This window comes from Hibiscus syriacus, unplaced genomic scaffold (assembly GCF_006381635.1).
Source record: "Hibiscus syriacus cultivar Baekdansim isolate YM2019G1 unplaced genomic scaffold, ASM638163v2 tig00110174_pilon, whole genome shotgun sequence".
NCBI lineage: Eukaryota > Viridiplantae > Streptophyta > Magnoliopsida > Malvales > Malvaceae > Hibiscus > Hibiscus syriacus.
Window position 1 is genome coordinate 871170 of NW_024062612.1, and position 21691 is coordinate 892860.

The window sequence follows — 21691 nt, forward strand, 5'->3', positions numbered from 1 at the left end:
AAAGCTTTTGAAACTCTGGTTAAATTAATATTTTTATCAAAATATTAATTTAAATATTAAAATTTATAGTCATTCGCTTCAAATTTTGATTTTTGTAATCAAAATCGTATATCAAAATATCAAAAGAGCTTAACATTTATTAAAAGATTTTAGCATATTTATATCTTATATTTTATGATATGATCTTAAAAATTAAAGTATATCGCTACAAATTTATAATATATTTTTAAAAAAATTTCAATCAATATCAATCAACTTTCGGTTAGAGTTTCTAACTAATACAATTATCAAAACTTTAAGATAATGTGTTAGTGTATTTTGGTTTATCTAAATGTGTTATGGATTAAAATTTTATAACTTTCGTTATAAAAAAATTTATTACTTTCTATCAAATCTTTTTAAGCTGGATAAAAATGTATGTCTTATAAATATATACATATTCAATTTTTAATGAATTATTTAAATATATAGAGTATACATTTTAATATTTTTATTAAAATACCTAATTAATATTACTTTTTATTTTACCAAACATATATTCAAATAAAAAATTTATATCACCTTAATTAATATTTTACCTAAATACCTTAGGATTAATTATAATTTTTTAATAGTTTATGATAATTATAAAAGTAATATTTATTAAGAATTAATTATTAATAATATATATTTTACAAATATAACTATTTAAATTTTTTTAATAACTAATAATAATTTTTTAATTGAACGGGTGAATTACAAATTTTTAATTGAAAAGATAAATTTATTTATTTTATTAAAAAATGTCTAGAATGGTTACCAAATTTGATTAACTTTACCGAGGTGAAGGTGCCCCTTTAGGGCTAGGGGGCTTAGACAAGGGGATCCACTTTCCCCTTACTTATTTGTTTTTGCTATGAATATCTTATCTAGAATGCTCAATTTGGCTGCAAATAAAAAAATCTTTGGATTCCATCCTAAATACAACAAACTAGGCCTCACTTACCTTTCTTTTGCGGATGATCTACTGATTTTTTGTAAAGGTAACGTTAACTCGGTGGTTGGTGTGCTTAGTGTGCTTGACCAATTCCAACCATTTTCAGGTCTTAAGTTCAATTCCTCTAAATCAGAGCTCTTTGTTGCGGGTATTCCCATAAGCATCATTGACATCATTAAACGGGTTTCTGGCTTTAAAATTGGCCCTCTTCTTGTCAAATATCTCGGTATTCCTCTCGTCTCTCATAAGCTCAATGACAAAGATTGTGAAGCTTTAATCACCAATATCAAACAAAGGCTACAAATCTGGTCTGGTAGGAACTTAAGCTATGCAGGAAGACTTGAATTGATTAAAACTGTTCTTTATAGTGTTTGTAATTATTGGTGTAGACAGCTTATGCTGCCAACTTCTATCTTAAACAAGGTGGAGCAGCTAAGCTCCCGTTTCTTCTGGAAAGGCACGAATACAAAGGCTGTTGGAACCAGAGTTAGTTGGGCACGTATCTGTCTTCCCAAGTCTGATGAAGGCCTTGGTCTGAAAAATTTAAAAAATTGGTGCAGGGTATGTACTTTTAATCTTATCAGGAAGATTCTAGCAGGAAATGGATGCCTTTGGGTTGCATAGCTTAATAGTTATGTCTTCAAGAACCAGAATTTCTGGCACTTTCAAGCTGGAGCAACTGTTAGCTGGAGCATTAAACAGATTCTTAAACTGAGAACTGATGCTTTCTCGCTCCTCACTACTGGTCATTTGCAAACCAAAGATTTTTGGGAAATTACTCGAACGCAAGAGCAGAAGGTTCTTTGGCATCAATTAATATGGTTCCCAATGCATGTTCCCAAGCACAGTCTGATTGCTTGGATGGCTCTCCTCGATCGTCTTCCTACCAGAGATCACCTCAAACGAATGGGAATCTGTTCTGAAGGTATTTACGTCAATTGTAACTCCTTCCAAGAGACACGGGACCATCTCTTCTTCATCTGCCCTTTGGAAGCCAATCTCTGGAGAGCTATACTGTTGCATAATGGTATGAATACCTCTTTCACGTCTTAGGATAATTTTATTGATTAGGCAATTTCTTCTTGGAAAGGAAGTCTCTTATCACTATCATATTGAAGCTTGCATGGTCTGCTTACATTTACTTTCTGTGGCAAGAACATAACAACAGGATTTTGTCGGGACGTCAAAAAAATGTTGAAGCCTTGCTCAAAGATATTAAGGATGTCGTAGCCATTCGTATAAGGGGCAAATCCATCAATAGACTTGATAGCATTAACCTTACTCTATGTAATCCTTGGAATATAACTTAGTCAATCTTTTTTTGTTTATTTTCTGTTAATAGTTTCGTTTGTTGTTTGATTGGTTGTAGCAACTCAACTATTTTGGGTAATAAATTTTTGAATTATAAAAAAAAAGTGCCCCTTTAAACGAATTTTACAAATTTGGTTAGAGAAGTAAGTTAACTTCCCACCATAACCAAATGCTAACCACTTTCTGCGCAGTCGAATTTCATCTTCAATCTTATTCATTGTCGGAATTCGTTAAGAGATTAGCAGCCAGGGGATGATAAGAAATATCCGATCGAGGCAGTGACCACGTTACGACGCACAGGCATGTGCAGTGATCTCAGCTCTTCTCCTCTTATTTTCAGTATCTATCCTCTACACCCATCTTTCTCTCTCTTCCAAATCGGACATGTATCCTCATACCTCCTATATAGACGACGGCAACAACAACAACGCCGTTTTCCCCCACTATCTCTCTCCTCTCCGACTCCGAAAATGTTGCCACCAGCACCATCACCTCTTCAACCGACGACAAATTTGACGAAAATGACACCCTCGAAGAAAAAGAAATAACTGATGACATCGGCAATGAAGTTGAGCAAGAGGAGCCAGAAATGACGACAATGAATAAAAAAGACAAGATCGTTTCCTCTGGTCATTTTTAATTCGACCATTTAAGTGGGTCAATTAGAAGAGCTTTCAATAAACGTTCGACCCAAGATTGGGATTACGATGGTGGGTTTTTGAACGATGGGTTTGGAGGGGATGATGATAAAATTAAGGCAGCCTTTGTGGAAAGTATTGAAGATGCTTTGTTGGTGAAGAAAGTTGCTGGGAGAAAAGTGAATCCTTTGAGGGTGAAATGGGGTGATTGGTTTGATAGGAAAGTGATTTCTTGAGAAGGGATAGAATGTTTAAATCCAATTTAGAGATTTTGAATCCATTGAATAATCCTTTGTTGTAAGACCCTGATGGGGTTGGTGTTACTGGCTTGACTAGAGGGGATAAAATGGTGCAAAAGTGGATTTTGAGTGAGTTCAAGAAGGTCCCTTTTACTGGGAAGAAGCCCTTAGGGATCTTCAAGACTGGCTCGGAGGTTAAGAAAGGCAGTATGAGCAAGAAAAATAAAAATGCGAGGAATGTGTTAAACGAAAGAGACAGTAGCAATAGTGATAAAGATGATTTGAGTTCAAATACAAGTTGGAATGAGAGTAAAATTAGGAAGAATGAAGCCAAGAATGTAGATTTAGAGGCTCATAAGAGTAACACCGAGTTTTTTAGGCATATATATGCTGACGGAAGGAGATGTGGTTACTATCCTGGATTGGACTCAAGGTTGTCTTCTACTGATTTTGTGGATGCATTTTTTAAGAAAGGGAAGTGTTATATTAGAGTTTTTATGATATGGAATTCCCCTACGTGGATGTATAGTGTTAGGCACCAAAGAGGACTAGAGAGTCTGTTTGCTCAGCATAGAGATGTTTGTGTCCTAATGTTCTCTGAAACTATTGAGCTTGATTTTTCCAAAGACAGCTTTGTGAAAGATGGGTAAGTTTTGTTCTGGTTCTGCATTTTGATTTATCATTTTTATGCTTCTATTAATGGTTTCTTGTTCATCACAGTTACAAAGTTGCTGTGGCAATGCCAAACCTTGATGAATTATTGAAAGATACACCCACGTATTTGCTTCCGTGTGGTTTGAATGGAGAAAGACAGAGTTTTATGCTACCCATTATAGTGAGCTTGTACGACTTGCTGCCCTTTACAAGTAAGCCTGTTCATCTATGCACATGCTTTTGTGAGGTTTATGATGCAATTTTTAATGGTGTTATCAATTTGCTGCCATAATTGTTTTAATCGTTGCTACATGGCAGACTTCACTTGGTAGGCTGCTACCATTTAGTTTCAATGTTTACACTGTTTTCTTTCTGCTCTTATTACTGCATGTTTATCTGTTTTGCAGATATTGTTGTCATAACCATTTTTTTTTTAAAAAATCAATATTATTTTAAAAAATAATTATGACTTTTATTTGAAAATTAGAGATTTATGAATTAAATTGAAAAGGAGTCGACATCGACCTTTGGGTTAGGTAGGTCGAATACTTAAAAATGTCTTTTAAAAAACAATTTTAAGAAAAACCGTTTTTTAGACAAATTTTGGTATGCGCTTACCAGAAACTTAATTTTACGGGTCCAGGACTCGGTTACGCGTGGGAAAGGATAAGCACTCCCACAACGCCCAAAATTGGTACTTAAATCGCTTATACGTTGTCGTAAATGGTGGAAAGTATGAATCGAATATAAAGTTAAATTATGATCCATTTATTAAAATTTGATTAACTTACTTCAAATTAATTATTTAAAAGAAAATCTTTTTACTCAATAAGAAATCTTGAAATTCACAATCCTCCTTCGGGAGAGCTATCTCAACCATTTCTCATTCGTAAAAGAAAATTTTATCTTCGAATAACGCATATCGAAATAAAAATGAATATTGATATTTGCATAAAAATAAAATAAATTAATAAAATGCATTAAATCATTCACATAAAAATATTTAATTAATAAAATAAAATAAATTTATTTCAAGTCTTATTTTGTTCGAAAGTCGTATCGAATTGTACCACTTTGATCAAGTGATACTTTTCACGCCCGTTCTACAAATATGTGCTCTTGAAAATATTCGGATAATATTAATCGATAGATAATGAATAAACACTTAAAACAAATACAATTTGAAATCTATGAAATAAAATATTCACAATACACATAGCTAATAATGTCTATTTAAAATAATACATATATATAGCCCTAATATACAAAATATATATACATGTAGGATTAGAACAAATTAAGATATTACAAATCAAAATACAAATAATAAAAACAATAAATAATCATATTCAATTTAAAGAACCAAAATAGCAAAAACAGAAACTTAAAGGACTAAATAGAAAAAATAAAAACTTAAAGGACTAAAATAGAAAAAATAGAAATTTAAAGGACTAAAATAACAAGAACAAAAATATAAAGGACTAAAATAGCAAAAACAAAAATTCAGAGGGTTGAACTAAGAATCTAAATAAACCAAATTCCCAATATTGAAAATATTAAATAGTACAGGTACTAAAAGTGAAAATAACCCATAAATAAAACTTAGGACTAAAATGAATTAAAACATGAACATGAAGGTCGAATAATAATTAAACTAAATGTAAAACAATGACTAAAATAGAATATTTACAAATATGATGGCCAAATTTGAAAAACAATAAAGATTATACACTACATGGAATCAGTGACTAAAAAATAAGAATGAAAAGATAAGGGCTCAAATTCGAATGTTAGTAAAAATACATAACCTATGCAACTAGTGACTATACAAATATCGTGACTAAACTCAAATATTAACATGAATAATAAAACATATAATAACGGGACTAAAACATAAATAATGAAACATAAGTGCTCGAAATCAAACAAAGTAAAACTTCATTAAATGTCTGAAATAAAACGTTACAAGGTAGCAGGGACCTAAATTATTATTAACCCATCCTTGAAAACACGTTGAAGGTCCCCTTAAACGACACCATTTCGGCTATGCTATATATATTTTACCTAAGCCAAAATAGGCTCATTCATCTCATTTGTTTAGCTTCCCATTTCTGAAAGAGAGAAAAGAGAGAGAGAGAGAGAGAGATTCAACCAAAGTAAACGAACCTAGAATCTGGTGGAGTCTCCGCAACGTCGGCCGCCATCTATGGGTGTCTGAAAAGAGAGAGGAATACATTATTCGAAGTGTCTTCTCACCCTGGGTACGGGTCCGAGCATGGTTTGGCCTAAAAATGGCTCAAACGTTGTGGATCTATGAAGAAACCCTTCGGTTTCCATGGTTTTGGCGACCCTTGGTTTTCATCGACGTTCAACCAAGGTAAAGGGGTTTCTCTCTTTGCGATTTGCTTTTATATATTTTTCGAATCTCTATCTGAAAACTCAACCCCCTCCTCTCTGTTTTATTTTTATTTTGGCTTCCCCGAAAATCCCCGAATCCATTCTCTCTTTTTTTTCTTTCTCCTTTTTAATCTGATAGCCCCCCGTGATTTGAAATAACCAGAGATTTTCCTGGGGATTTTCTGTTGCACAAATAAAATTTTATTATTTTTCTCTTTAACCGATTTGTCATGTAATGACTGATGGGTTGATGGTTGTCATTGTGTTGGAGCAGGTGGGAACAGTCGACGACAGTATCAGAACTGGCGGCGGTGGCAGACATCATATCCTTAGGGTTAAGGTTTCAGAAACCTTAGGGGGTCGGGTCGGATTCGCATTTAGGCTTGGATTGGGTTGATGTAATCGAGTCAGAGCTAGATCTGAATTTGGGCTGAAACCGAGTCTAAGTACTGTTGGTCTTCGGTATTGGGTCGGGTTGAATGATGGGTTGGCTGTTGGTAATCTGGTTTGTTGGGCTCATTGGGCTTCGGGTTGTGAAGCCTGCAAAATGTAAATAGATTTTGTAGTAGTAATAATAATAATAATAATAATAATAATAATAAATAATAAATATTATTTTTAGACCCGGACAAAAACGGGTGTCTACAGTTGCCCTTTTTTGCACATTCTTGTGTTAACAAGAATAGGGCAAAGATGAAAAACACAACAAGTTTTTTTCCGGTTCTCTTTTTTCGTTTTGAATTTTGATATGTTTGTTGGTGGGCTGTCCCTTTTTCCCATATATATGGGGTAAGGGGGAGGTAAGATAGTAGGCTACCTCCAACACCAGGTTGAGAGCAGCTTCCGTAAGAGACCTCTGAATTATGAAATACCCTCCGTGGGACTCGATCCCACGACCTCAAGGTTAAGAACCTTGTGCTCTACCAACTGAGCTGGATGGTCATTTCTAAACCCATCCGGCAATGACATCCAATCAGTTGCACGGCGAAAGTGACCCACTGCCACCACCAGTCTACCTTTGGGAATAGGCAGTGCTTTAAAAAAGTATTGAGCATCTGGGTCGGTGTTTTTTCCTTAGGGACTTGAAGTGTGAGCATATATATTTTCATCTAATTTTCTCGTTTTATTTGTTCTTTTTTATTAACCTAAAATATTCATAATCATATTGTTGTTTTTGTTTTTAGTTTTTAGCTTGCATTTTTCGCTTTAAACGTGAATGCTGATTTTTTTTCCTGTAAAGTGTATGCAGTTTGAGATTTTTTTTTTTACGAACTGTAATTTTACTTTGATTCTGAATTTATAAATTTTACGAACTGTTGGTGGTTTAAAACTTAGTTTTGTAGTTACCTTTGTTTAAATCCGTTTGGTTACCCGTTTGGATTCCTTTTTCATAGTTCCTCATAGCTTCGGCTATAGATGATTACTTGAGGTCATGTCATTCTTTTAGATCTCATAGGGCGTATAGGGGGAGGGTTAGACAGAGTAGGGTCAAAGAGACTAGACTTAGAGTTTGTTCGTTGAATGTAGGCACATTAAATGCTAGGCTGCTGGAGCTGACCGATGTACTTAGTAATAGGAAAATAGATTTTGCATGTATTCAGGAGACTAAGTGGAAAGGGGCTCGAGCCAGAGAGTGTAATGGGTACAAGTTGTGGTATTCAGGCGTAGATAATGCTAGAAATGGGGTGGGTATCTTGGTATCCTCTAAGCTCAAGGAAAATGTAGTCGAAGTTTGTAGATATCGGGATAGGATCTTGATGATTAAGGTTATTATAGAAGAGGAAGTGGTGAATGTCCTTTCAGTGTACGCCCCACACGTTGGCCTAGGTGAGGGGGAGAAACGTTGCTTCTGGGATCAGTTAGATGATGTACTTAGGAGCATTCCAGAGGACCAAAGAGTTTTCATAGGGGGAGACTTCAATGGCCATATAGGTAGTGCAACCGACGGGTATGACGGTGTTCATGGGGGTTTTGGTTTTGGCAGTAGGAACGAGGAGGGGAATTCGTTGCTTGATTTTGCTACTGCACACGATATGGTGGTCACTAACTCTTTCTTTAACAAGAGAGATGTGAACTTGATTACGTTCCATAGCGGGGGACATTGTACCCAAATCGACTACATCTTGGTTCGAAATCAGGATCGATGGGCTTGTATTGACTGTAAGGTGTTCCCTGAAGAGGCTTGTGCATCACAACACAAATTATTGGTTTTGGTGTTTCGCGTACGCCATGGGCGGAGTACTCATAGGAGGGCTAAACTTGGTAAACCTAGGATCCTTTGGAAGAACTTACATGGAGCGACAGCTGATGACTTTAGGAGTAAGGTTTTGTCTAATACAGATTTTAGAACTACAAACTCAAATAATGCTGATATGTTATGGAAAAATATGGCAAGTTCCATCAGAGAGGTGGGCAAAAACACACTTGGGTTGTCGACAGGGAAGGTCAAGGAGCATAAAGAATCGTGGTGGTGGAACGACGAAGTCCAAACTAAGGTGAAGACAAAGCAAACTTGCTTCAAGGAGTTTCTACAATGCAATGACGACGAAGAAAGATCGAGAGCTAAACAAATATACAAGGAAGCAAAGCGGGAAGCTAAGAAAATGGTGGCTAAAGTAAAGGAAAAGGCATACGAGGAAATGTACAAGAGATTAGACACCAAGGAAGGACAAAACGGCATCTTCAGACTTGTAAAATCCAGGAGAATAGGAAAAAGGATCTAGGTAGCATTAGGTGTATTAAGGACAACAATGGTGTTCTTTTAGTGAAAGATCATGATATTAAGAGGGTTTGGGGTAGTTACTTCTTTGGCTTATTTAATGACAGTGCCTCTCCCTGTAGAGATAGTACCGTTGATGGGCCAGCCGACCATCATACTACGGCCAATGACTGCCCTACAAGTAGGATTGGGTTTGAGGAAGTCAAAATGGCTCTTAGAAAGATGGGGAGGGACAAAGCTGTCGGTCCAGATCAAATTCCTATCACTGTGTGGTTGGCCCTAGGAGAAGAGGGAGTTAAGTGGTTGACCAACATCTTTAATATTATTTTAGAGACTGCCAAGATGCCAGAGGAGTGGAGAGAGTCTACGGTGATACCAATCTTTAAGAATAAAGGAGATCCCCAACGTTGTGGCAACTACAGAGGTATTAAACTACTCAGTCATACCATGAAGCTATGGGAAAGGGTGTTAGAGGCTAGGTTGAGACAGGTTACTAGGGTTTCGGAAAACCAATTTAACTTTATGTCAGGCAGGTCTACTACGGAGGCGATTCATCTACTTCGACGGCTTATGGAGAAATATAGGGAAAAAATAGAGATCTTCACACGGCGTTCATTGACCTTGAGAAGGCGTATGATAGCGTTCCCCGTGATACGATCTGGACGACCTTGGAAACGAGACGGATCCCAACTGCTTATATCCGGGCGATTCGTGATATGTACTGTAGATCTACTACATACGTCAGGACTATAGTTGGCGACACCGAGGCATTCCCGGTGGAAATCGGACTCCACCAATGGTCGGCTCTTAGCCCTTACATATTCGCCTTGATTATGGACGACATCTATTGTGCGACACCAGACGGTGTTCCATGGTGTATGCTTTTCGCTGACGACATTGTCCTAGTTGCTGAAACAAAAATTTAGCTGAATAGTAGACTGGCTACCTGGAAGACTGCTTTGGAAGAAAAAAGGTCTAAGGATCAATATTGAAAAGACAGAGTATTTATGTTCAAACTTCAGTGGGAACCAAAACGATGAAGATGTAGAAGTATGCATAGAAGGACACGTTCTACCCTCAAAGGATTGTTTTAAGTACCTAGGGTCTATGATACATAAGGATGGGGGTGTAGATGATGACGTTACACACCGTATAAAGGCGGGATGGCTAAAGTGGAGGGCAGCTACTGGAGTTTTGTGTGACAAGAAGGTGCCTCAAAAACTTAAGGGAAAATTTTATAGAATGGCAATAAGACCAGCGTCGTTGTACTGGATCAATATTGAAAAGACAGAGTATTTATGTTCAAACTTCAGTGGGAACCAAAACGATGAAGATGTAGAAGTATGCATAGAAGGACACGTTCTACCCTCAAAGGATTGTTTTAAGTACCTAGGGCCTATGATACATAAGGATGGGGGTGTAGATGATGACGTTACACACCGTATAAAGGCGGGATGGCTAAAGTGGAGGGCAGCTACTGGAGTTTTGTGTGACAAGAAGGTGCCTCAAAAACTTAAGGGAAAATTTTATAGAATGGCAATAAGACCAGCGTCGTTGTATGGATCAGAATGTTGGGCAATCAAGAAGGATCACGTAAGGAGGATGGAGGCCACAGAAATAAGAATGCTTCGATGGGCATGTGGTAAGACTCTATGGGACGTGACACCAAACTCTGCTATTAGGATGTCCTTGGGGGTGGTGCCTGTATCCGAAAAATTGAGAGAGGGAAGACTACGGTGGTTTGGGCATGTTCTTAGGCGACACCCGTCGGATGCGGTCAGGAGGGTAGAGTCGATTACAGTCGACGGTGCCAGAAAGAGAGGACGACCAAGGCGGAAGTGGGAAGACTGCTTAAGATCTGATTTGAAGGATTTAGCCCTTACCGAGGACATGACCTCTGATAGGAAATTATGGAGACTTATGACCAGGGTAGTCGATTAGTGCGGGTCACATCCATAGGGTGTAGCATTTCTGTCTTCTTTTAATGTCTTTATAGTAATTCTCATGACTTCTACTTTTTATACGTTTCTGTCATTGGAATTTATGAAGGCTTAGAACTAGGGTAGCGGATTAATGTTTTTAGGTTTTAACCCATTTAAATTTATTAATTCTCGTAGCTTGCTATCGTTCAACTTCTGTGTATCATTCTCTTCATGTTTCCTCTTTTTAAATTTAGTCGGGTCTTAGGTTTTTGTCTATATGCTGAGATTATTATGCAGGGATTTATTAGCAAGGATTACTTCCCATTATATGACGCGCATATGAAGATTGTATATGAAGACTGTTCAAATATTTATTTACTTATTTATTTATACATGCATTGCATTTTATTTTTATTTTTAATTTTCTGACTGTCGGAGGTCTTCCACGGAAGCTACTCTTAACCATGCGTTGGGGGCAGCCTACTACTCTACCTCCCCCTTACCCCATTGCATATGGGAATAGGGTTTTGTTGTTGTTGTTGGTGGTGGTGGTGGTGGGGACGACACTGCTCATACGTGATGAAGAGTTCTGGTCGTCTAATGGTGACACAACTCTTACGCGATGAGGAGATCTGGTCGATGGATGACACAGTTCCTACGTGATGAGGACGACTGGCCATCTTTAGGGAGGGTGATAACTCGGTTCCTACGGAATGAGGACGGTTGGTTATCTAGGGGTGACACGGCTCCTACGTGATGAGTAGGTCTGGTCGGGGGATGACGCGATTTCTACGTGATGAGGACAACAGACCATCTTTAGGGATGATAACACGGTTCCTACGTGATGAGGATGGCTAGTTATCTATGGGTGACACGGCTCCTACGTGATGAGGAAGTCTGGTCAGGGGATAACATGGTTCCTATACGATGAGGATGATAAACCATCTTTAGTGATAATGTTTCAAGGGAAACAGACTCAAAGATGATGCTTCAAGAGAAGCTGTCTCAAGAGAGACAAAATTCATTTCAAGGGAAACGATCTCAAAGATGGGTGTTTCAAGAGAAACAGTCTCAAGGGAGACAAAACTTGTTTCAAGGGAAACAATATCAAAGTTTGGTGTTTCATGAACTGTCTCAAGGGAGACAAAATTTGTTTCAAAGGAAACGATCTCAAAGATTTTACGTTTCAAAAGAAACTATCTTAAGAAAGACAAGAACTTTGTTTCAAGAGGAACAAACTTAAAGATTTTTTCCAAAAGAAACTGTCTCAAGAGAGACAAAACTTTGTTTCCAGAGAAACAGACTCAAAGATTATAAATTTTGTTTCCAGTGAAACAACTTCAGAATTTGTATCTTAAAGAAAAATTTTCCCAGTGAGACGAAATTTGTTTTAAGAGAAAAATGTCTCAAGTGAGACAAAATTTGTTTTTCAGAAAATTTTCTATAGCGAGACGACACTTTGTTCTGAGAGAAATTGTCTCATAAGCGACAGACAGTCTGCTTGTTCCTGTATATATCATGGAAACCTTCAGAAGATCTAATCGTTTATTTAAGGATGTTGAATCTCCAAAGATGCCCCAATATTTGATGTTGATTACTTCAGCACTGATTCTAAGCATGAGCTTTATGTCTTAGAGCCACATGTCAACTACCAAGATCCACTCCAGAGAGATTGTCTTGTTTGAAAAACGTTTTTCTATTTCTTTTATTTTCAAAAGTCTAAAAATACCAATTAAAAGGATGTTGAAAAATGTTTAATCAAAAGTTTGAAAATATTGCCCCTTTCTAAGTTTCACAATTGAGACAAATTATAAAATAAGAGTTCATTGGATATCAAAGAATTAATTACACTTTTAATCCTTCAATAAATTATAGCTATTTGACAAGTGTCAAAATTAATGATATCTTTGAGGTATGGTTAAGAAAGGAGGGGATAAAAATGTCTCATGTTGTTGTCTTTGGTTAAAGGTTTGGCTTTCTCATTTATTTGATGTTCACTGCTCTGATGGAGAAGCTTTTATGTTCTTCTACTGGAAGTGTTCTCCGACTCCCAGCTCTCATGATCACACTCGGGTGTGCGATGCCTTATCAAGGGATTTGTGAGATCGCCTTCTATACAACAACTGAACAATATTTATATTCGAGCCACCTTTTCAAGTTTTCAACTCGAATCCTCATTTGGTTTCAAGATGTTATTCAGAATTTACGTCTTGAACCCTCCTTTGTTATTATTTTTCTCAATCATGCATTAAAGATTTTAGAAAACCTTTTGTAAATAAGATTAATCCTGATGGGCGGGATGAAATCTGAAGATAGTCACTTCTGTTTAGAAATCCATGTATGATTAGAAGGGACTTTTAAGGCACGTAATGTAGGCTATGGTTCACGTTTATGAAAGAAATGATAAATAGGCTCAAACAAGTGTTTAATGGTTATTGAACCAAGGATCAATTCATTCTAATGCCTTCAATCTTGTCTTGTTTGATTTGAATCTACTCGTATGCGTCCTTTATGATCTTCTGGTAAACTAATTCCGGAATAATTATGCTTGATCAATCTCATGGTTTGAAGCTCGATGCATCATTTGACTCGAGGAATTCTTTACATGTGCTTATTAGCCTCTTTTTTCTTTATTTTTTTTCTTTACTTTGTCTTTCTTTGCTTTGTTTCTATCTTTTTCTTTATTTTTTTTCTTTTTGTTTCGATTGAATCTTCGCACTTTGCATTTGGTTCACCTTTTGGTATCTCATCTAGATTGATGGTCTTATCGCGTCTTCACTCATGCGAGCAGATTTCCTCCACCTTGCCCCAGTGTGGAGGGTGATCCTTGGTTAGGGTAGAATCAAAATAAAATACAATTTAGGCTCAAATGGGAACACAAGGGATATATTTTCTCTTTTTGTGAAGGGATAATGAAAGAATGTCATTCATCATTTCATACACAGAAGTCTTTGTAGAAGAGATATCCCCAGGGGGATAGATTTTTAGGATTGATTTTATTCACATGAAAACAATGTAATTAATGCATGATAGAATTATTTTGAATTAATTTCCTTTTTTCTGCTTCTTGCTTATAGCATGTCTCATTTGTACAAGCTCAACTTCAAAAAGTTGATGTGAGATGCCCCACGTTGTCTTCTTCTAGGAAGTTTCATGTTCAAGTGAACATCTTGTACTAAATGTCTTCAGGTTTTATTGGTAAAAAATGTCAGTTTTGTGAATAAGAAGACGTTAGTGACTTTATTGGCTCAACAAAAGGTAAGAGTATGACGTTTTGTGTCATGAAAAAGATAAAGGCAATATTTCAAAGTCTCAAAAAGAGGTAATGTCAAAATTTAGTTCTTTGGTAGTGACCATGAATTATTTCGGGCAAAGAATCGGGAGGTTTTATTTTGGGTTTTAGACAGGATAAGAAAGGTTTAATCTTACATATATCAAAAATCCATAATTCTTGAAGAATTAAAAGAATCTGTAATTCATTTGATATTCGAAGAACTAAAGATTAAAACTCGTTCAATTATTCAACCTTAGAAGGTAGCGTAAGTTCAATCATTAAAAGATTAAAAATATTTTAGCAAATTTTAAAGATGGAACAAAAATGAGTTCAAACGAAACAATGATCTCAATGCAATTGCAAAAATGCTTCAGTTTTCAGCGGAATGTCTGGAGCTTCCTATGTGGTAGTTGTATGTGGCATCAACATCCTATACCTCAAGATATGGGGACTCTTTGGGCTTGGATCATCTTGGAAGGTTCAACCCTACGACCATCTGAATAGGCTCCCACCGTATTGATTTCATCTTTTTCTTTAATTGTTTAAATCTTGCTTCCGTGTGGTGTCACGTGGTTAGGACCACTTCATCGAATCCTCCATGAATTAATTCCATTTATTCATTAATGTTGCATGTAAAAATGTTTAAATGAATGCCATGTAGAATGCAATAATGCAAATGCAGATGCAAAAATGTTGATCCCAACGATGAATATTATAGAACAATTTTCACCAGAGATAAAAACCTTCACATTATATGAAAATCCACTTTAAAGACATGCCTTCACTTAGATGTTGAGTCTGAAATGGGTCACTGCTTCATCTTGGATCTTCGTCCTTGAAAATGATGCCCCTCAAGCGCTCTCTAACCTAATTCTGTTAATGGCCCGACAGTGCTGAAGTCAGTGTGTCGCTCCTTGATGGTTAGTGAAGGAATGATCGTAAATAAGACTCCAATACTGGATTGCATAGGATCAGTGGATCATCATTTTCAGTCTCAAATACTGCACGATCTTCAAGCAAGTCTCATTCTTGTACTCTGAACTTCTTTTTGCCCTCGATGCATGTTTGTATATGCTACTGCTTGATTGAAAACTTTTACCTCTTCTTGTGAAAATTTTCTCTTGAATATCCCCTTGAGGATCAACACTCTTGCATTATGTCATGACAATGCAATGCAATGCAATGAAAAATAACAAAAAAAAGTTAGTATATGTATGATAATTGATACAGATAAAAATGTTATTCAGAGATGAATATAACACCTACCATGTCATGATATCTACCCAAGCATGCTTTTATTAGATAGCAATCCTACCCAAACATGTTGTCTACCCACAATGATTAATTTCAAGAAAATAATCATAACCGCATGGTATATAGTTCGCATGTTTTTATTCAACAAAATTTAAAGCAGAAGGAAAGGATCAGAAACGCTCCTCATTTGTGTACACTTATTTTGGGTACCTACTGACGGACAGTGGTTCGATATGTCTATACCTAAGGTGATCGTTCTACGGTTCACTATACGCATGGTTTCGGCTCTAATGGGAAATGGTACTTGAATCGTCCTTGATGTTGGTGCCCCCTTGGGCTGCCAGACCCTCAATTCTAACCCATTATAGGCGTAAGCGGATCGAGTTCAATTCGAGGAGATTCACTTCCTTATACCCATACGAGGAATAAATTCCTACGAAGGCGTAAGGCATATGTATCCCAGTGATTATTTGCTAAAACTCATACGAAGAATAAATTCTTACGAGAGTAAAGCGTTCACCCCCACTTACTTAGAACGAAGCTCGAGTCTAGAGCTTATGTCATGCAAATACATGTGATGTGTGTGAGGAGGAACGTGCAAACCTTTGACTCACACAGAAACAAAAAAAACTTGATAGAAACATTGACAAAGCTGAAAACATAAATTAAAACGTTAGTGAGATAAAAATCAGAAATTAAAAAAAATCAATAAATGGATCATAAGCTAACTATAGACTCGAACTCATGATTTTCACCACAACAACAATATGTAAGCGACTTACAGCCTGACTCTATAAAAAAAGGTCCCCAGTGAAGTCGCCAAGTTTTCATAACCATTTTTTATAAAAAAATTAAATATTATTTTAAAAAACAATTATGACTTTTATTTGAATATTTGTGGATTTATGAATTAAATTGAAAAGGAGTCGCCATCGACATTTGGTTAGGTAGGTCAAATACCTAAAAACATATTTTAAAAAATAATTTTAAGAAAAATCATTTTTTAGACAAAATTTGGTATGCGTTTACCAGAAACTCAATTTTACGGGTTCGGGAGTCGGTTAGGCATGGGGAAGGATAAGTACCCCCACATCACCCAAAATTAGTACTTAAATCGCTTAGATGTTGTCATAAATGGTGGAAAGTATGAATCGAATATAAAGTTAAATTATGATCCATTTATTAAAATTTGATTAACTTACTTCAAATTAATTATTTAAAAGAAAACCCTTTTACTCGATAAGAAATATTGAAATTTGCAATCCTCCATCGGGAGATCTATCCAACCACTTCTCATTCGTAAAAGAAAATTATATCTTCGAATAATGCATATCGAAATAAAAATGAATATTGACATTTGCATAAAAATATATTAAATTAATAAAACGAATTGAATCATTCACATAAAAATATTTAATTAATAAAATAAAATAGATTTATTTCAAGTCCCATTTCGTTCTAACGTCGTATAGGATTGTACCACTTCGATCAAGTGATACTTTCCACGCCCGTTCTACAAATACGTGTTCTTGAAAATATTCTGATAATATTAATCAATAGATAATGAATAAACACCGAAAACAAATACAATTTGAAAGCTATGAAATAAAATATTCACAATACACATATATATAGTTGTAATATAAAAATACATATACATGTAGGATTAGAACAAATTAAGATATTACAAATCAAAATACAAATAATAAAAACAATAAATAATCATGTAGGATTTGAAAGCTAATAATGACTATTTAAAATAATACATATATATAGTTGTAATATAAAAAATACATATACATGTAGGATTAGAACAAATTAAGATATTACAAATCAAAATACAAATAATAAAAACAATAAATAATCATATTCGATTTAAAGGACCAAAATAGAAAAAACAAAAACTTAAAGGACTAAAATAGCAAAAAATAAACTTAAAGGACTAAATAGCAAAAATAGAAACTTAAAGGACTAAAATAGCAAGAACAGAAATATAAAGGACTAAAATAGCAAAAATAGAAATTCAGAGGGTTGAACTACGAATCTAAATAAACCAAATTCCCAAGATTGAAAATATTAAATAGTACATGTACTAGAAGTGAAAATAACCCATAAATAAAGCTTAGGACTAAAATGCATTAAAACGGAAACATGAAGGTCGAATAATAATGAAACCAAATGTAAAATAATGACTAAAATAGAATATTTGCAAATATGGTGGCCAAATTCAAATAACAACAAAGATTATACACTAAATGGAATTAGTGACTAGAAAATAAGAACGAAAAGATAAGGGTTCAAATTCGAATGTCAGCAAAAATACACAACTCATGCAATTAGAGACTAAAATGAAATAATTACAAATATCATGACTAAAGTCAAATATTAACAAGAATAATAAAACATATAATAACGGGACTAAAACATATATAATGAACCATAAGTGCTCGAAATCAAACAAAGTAAAACTTCATTAAATGTCTGAAATAAAACGTTACAAGGTAACAGGGACCTAAATAGCTATTAACCCATCCTAGAAAACACGCTGAAGGTCCCCCGTTAAACGACACTGTTTCGGCTATGCTATATTTATATATATATTACCTAAGCTAAAATAGGCTCATTCATCCCATTTGTTTAGTTTCCCAGTTCTGAAAGAGACAAAAGGGAGGGAGAGAGAGATTCAACCGTAGCAAATGAATCAGAATCCGGTGGAGTCTCCGTCGCATCGTCCGTCGTTGACCGGCAATGACCATCGTCCGTTGGCATCAGAAAAGATAGAGGAAGACGTTATTCTAAGCGTCTTCTCGTCCTGGGTGTGGGTCGGAGCATGGTTTGGCCTAAAAATGGCTCAAGCGTCGTGGATTTATGAAGAAACCCTTTGGTTTCCTTGGTTCCAGCGACCCTTGGTTTTCATTGGTGTTCAACCGAAGTAAAAGGGTTTCTCTATTTGCGATTTACTTTTATATTTTTTTGAATCTCTCTCTGAAAACTCAGCCCCCTCCTCTCTGTTTTTTTCCTTTTGGCTTCCCCCAATATCTCTGAATCCCCCCTCTGTTTTTTTTCTTTCTCCCTTTTAATCTGATAGGCCCCCGTGATTTGAGATAGCCTGAGATTTTCCTGGGGATTTGCTATTGTACAAATAAAATTTTATTGCTTTTTCCCTCTTATTGATTTTCCATGTAATGACTGATGGGTTGATGGTTGTCACCATACTGGCGTAGGTGGGAACAGTCGGTGACAGCATAGAATTGGCAGCGGCGGCATGCATCATATCCCTAGGGTTAGAGTTTTAGAAACCTTAGGAGGCCGGGTCGGATTCGTATTTGGGCTTGGATCGAGTTGATGTAATCAGGTCAGAGTTGGATCCGAATTTGGGTTTTATTTTGGGCTGAAACCGGGTTTGAGTACTGTTGGGCATCGCATTGGGTCGGGTTGAATGATGGGTTAGTTGTTGGTAATTTGGTTTGCTGGGATTATTGGGTTTCGGGTTGTGAAGCCTGCAAAATGTAAATAGATTTTGTAATAATAATAATATTTTAAACCCGGACAAAAACGAGTGTCTACAATGGTAGCATTTATCTTGATTCTTATATTATTGTTCTGAAACCATTATTGGCACTAAATAATACTATGGGCTAGGAGGATCAGGGAAGCTCTTTGAATGGAGCTTTAATGGCATTCAGAAAGCATGGGTAAAGGCTGCACTTGGTTCTTATGATCTCAATAATTGTTTCCAGTTTATCTGGCTTGGATTTTTAGGTAATACATATATATATATATATATCAGAAAGGTAATACAAATGTTTTGTATTAATTTAAATTATGTGGATATTATTTATTAGGGTACAACTGTGGAAATTGGTATTTGTCTGAAGGTCTTTGGCAGTTCGAGTATTTTGAAGAATTGTATTGCTTCTCTGCCTATTGTCTTTATCTCGGATCTTCATGTTCATTCATTGTAAAACAAAAAAGATGTTTCGTCTTGTTTCATTTCTTTGAATGATTTTTACAATAGAAAGCTGTTTACCTTTTTCTGTTCTGTGTTTGGGCATATTCTATAATTCCTTCGACTCGTATATTTATGGATACCTTGTTTGAGAATAACCATGGTGCATTCTTTTGTCTATGATTTATATTTAGTTTTTGCATTCTTTTGTGCAGTCCTTTTATAATGGAATGTTTGAAGGAATTTTATTCGACGTATGATGATACCCAATTGAGAGCAAATGGGGCTGATCTTCTATCAAGAGTTGCAAAAAGGTTTTTGAGCAAAAAGAACATATCCATTAAACAGCCTGAGTTGAATGTGCAACATTCCTCTGTTTTCTTCCCTATTAGTTCTAGGCATATTACAAGGTATTTTCATGTATATCTCTACTCTTGAAAATGATCCTCTAAATTCATGCGTCTCTTATAATTCCAACTCACTTTGGGAAATAAACATGTATGCACAAATAAAAATGTATCAAACCCTATTCGTACAAGATATTTGGCCCTTGTCATTGCAAAATCTGACTAGTGAAGCATATCAAACTCCAACTTTATATTTTTGCTCCATGGCAATTGATTTAGTTTGCAGGAGTTTGCCTGATTGATTTTCTTTTGTTATCATATTCATTTCTGGCATCTGGATTCCATCTAACCGAGTTATTCTGCTAGGTTTCGGGTAGAACTAGATTTTAAATAAGTAGAGCCTTGGGTTTCCCATGGTAAATTTCTTATTTTATAATAGAGTCATTCAATTGTGTCCATTATCATTAAATCTCTTTAGAATGTTAGGTTTTTCTCTCAGTTTGCCTACCTCTGTTAGAACCTATAATTCCGTAGCCAATAAAAGGTATTACCTATAATAATGATCCTCACCGGCCACACTAACGTTCATTTTATGAGATCAGATGTTTACAGTTTGCACTTGAAAATTTTCTCTAGCTTGCCTTATGACTCTGCAGTTTTCTCTACACTAGTTGCACTTCTTTACCTGTGAAGTCTTAAATTCTTCTCTTCTGTAATTACTAATTTGGATCAAAAACAGGTACTTTGTTGCCCCGACGACAGAAACTGAGAAATTGCAGCAAGATGCTTAATTCACCAAGATTCTGACCGAGTCTTTGACATTTCATTTCTGGAACAGCATGGCATGTTCCCTCATTCCAGAGCCAGAGAGCCTTGTAGCCAGGATTATTAACCATACATGTATTCATTGCTCCGAATTGTTGTGAGTTTCACATCTATCTCACTTCAGCCCCGCCCCAGAATTAATCAAAGCAATTCTTTTTTAACACGCGGTCGCAAAATGTTTTAATGATATTAACCATCCATATGTATTCATTGCTCCGATTGTCATGTTAGAAATTCTCATGTCGTAAAGTTTCTATAATGATTAGGCTCCCCAACCAAGTGAAATCAATCTTCTTTTGTAATTTATCTGCCAATTGGCATTGTGCAAATAGAACATCCTTATTTTCAGGGCATGGGATGCCTAATGAATAGAAGTAGCAATTATGGATAATCAGTTTCTTTATTTACTACATTCATTTTTTACCTATCAAAATCTTTGCCACATTGACTTGTTGCTAAATGACGAAAGCCAAGGAAGAAGTAATGAAGTTGGTCTGGTACTGAGAAGACAAGTATGCCAGGCAAAAGTAACTGGTGTTTCAATTTATAGCGTGCATGATTTTGCAGCCGCTTATGCTAAACTGTTATACGTGCTACACTTTTAATCCATAGCATTAGGTCCAAAGCATCTTCTCTTCACAGGATTCCACACCCAATCGTAGCCATTCCCAGCTGCATCCGTTGAAACTTGACCCTCACCAGCACCGTAACCATACATACCTTGACACATTTCACGCGGTGCAGTTGGATTATTACCAGCGTACCATCCATTTAGCAGTGAGTTACTGTAACCCCTCATACTGATACGGGTGGCCCGATCCGATCCGGGGTGTCACATTAGAGCCACCGGAGCGACTCACCGTAAAAATCTCAAAAAAATTAAAAATCTTGTTAAAACATATAAAATCATAAAAACAATTTATAAATACAAAAATAAAATTTGCCAGTATTCAGAAATAAAATAGATTTCAAACTCATATATATAAAACAAAATACAACCTACATGCCCCTAAACACAGGCACCGTACTCCACAAGCAACGCCGGTGGAACTCCTTTACTGATATCAATCGTTGCACTGGTTCAATCCTTTTGACCTGAAATAGTGAGTAACAGATTGAGCTTTGGAAAGCTCAGTAATACAGAACTACTAGATGATGCTGAAGAACATGCATATAACAGATAAGC

The 21691-nt window shown here is 35.8% G+C and overlaps 1 protein-coding gene and 1 pseudogene across 1 annotated transcript; both read left to right on the forward strand.

Moving 5' to 3' along the window:
• The first annotated feature begins 913 nt into the window (after positions 1–913).
• LOC120216981 lies at positions 914–2029 on the forward strand. The gene is made up of 2 exons (XM_039214234.1): positions 914–1537; positions 1601–2029. Exons 1-2 carry the CDS (start codon positions 914–916, stop codon positions 2027–2029), a joined length of 1053 nt encoding a protein of 350 aa, XP_039070165.1.
• Positions 2030–2539: 510 nt separating this feature from the next.
• Positions 2540–20718, forward strand: LOC120216838 (annotated as a pseudogene).
• Positions 20719–21691: the final 973 nt, after the last annotated feature.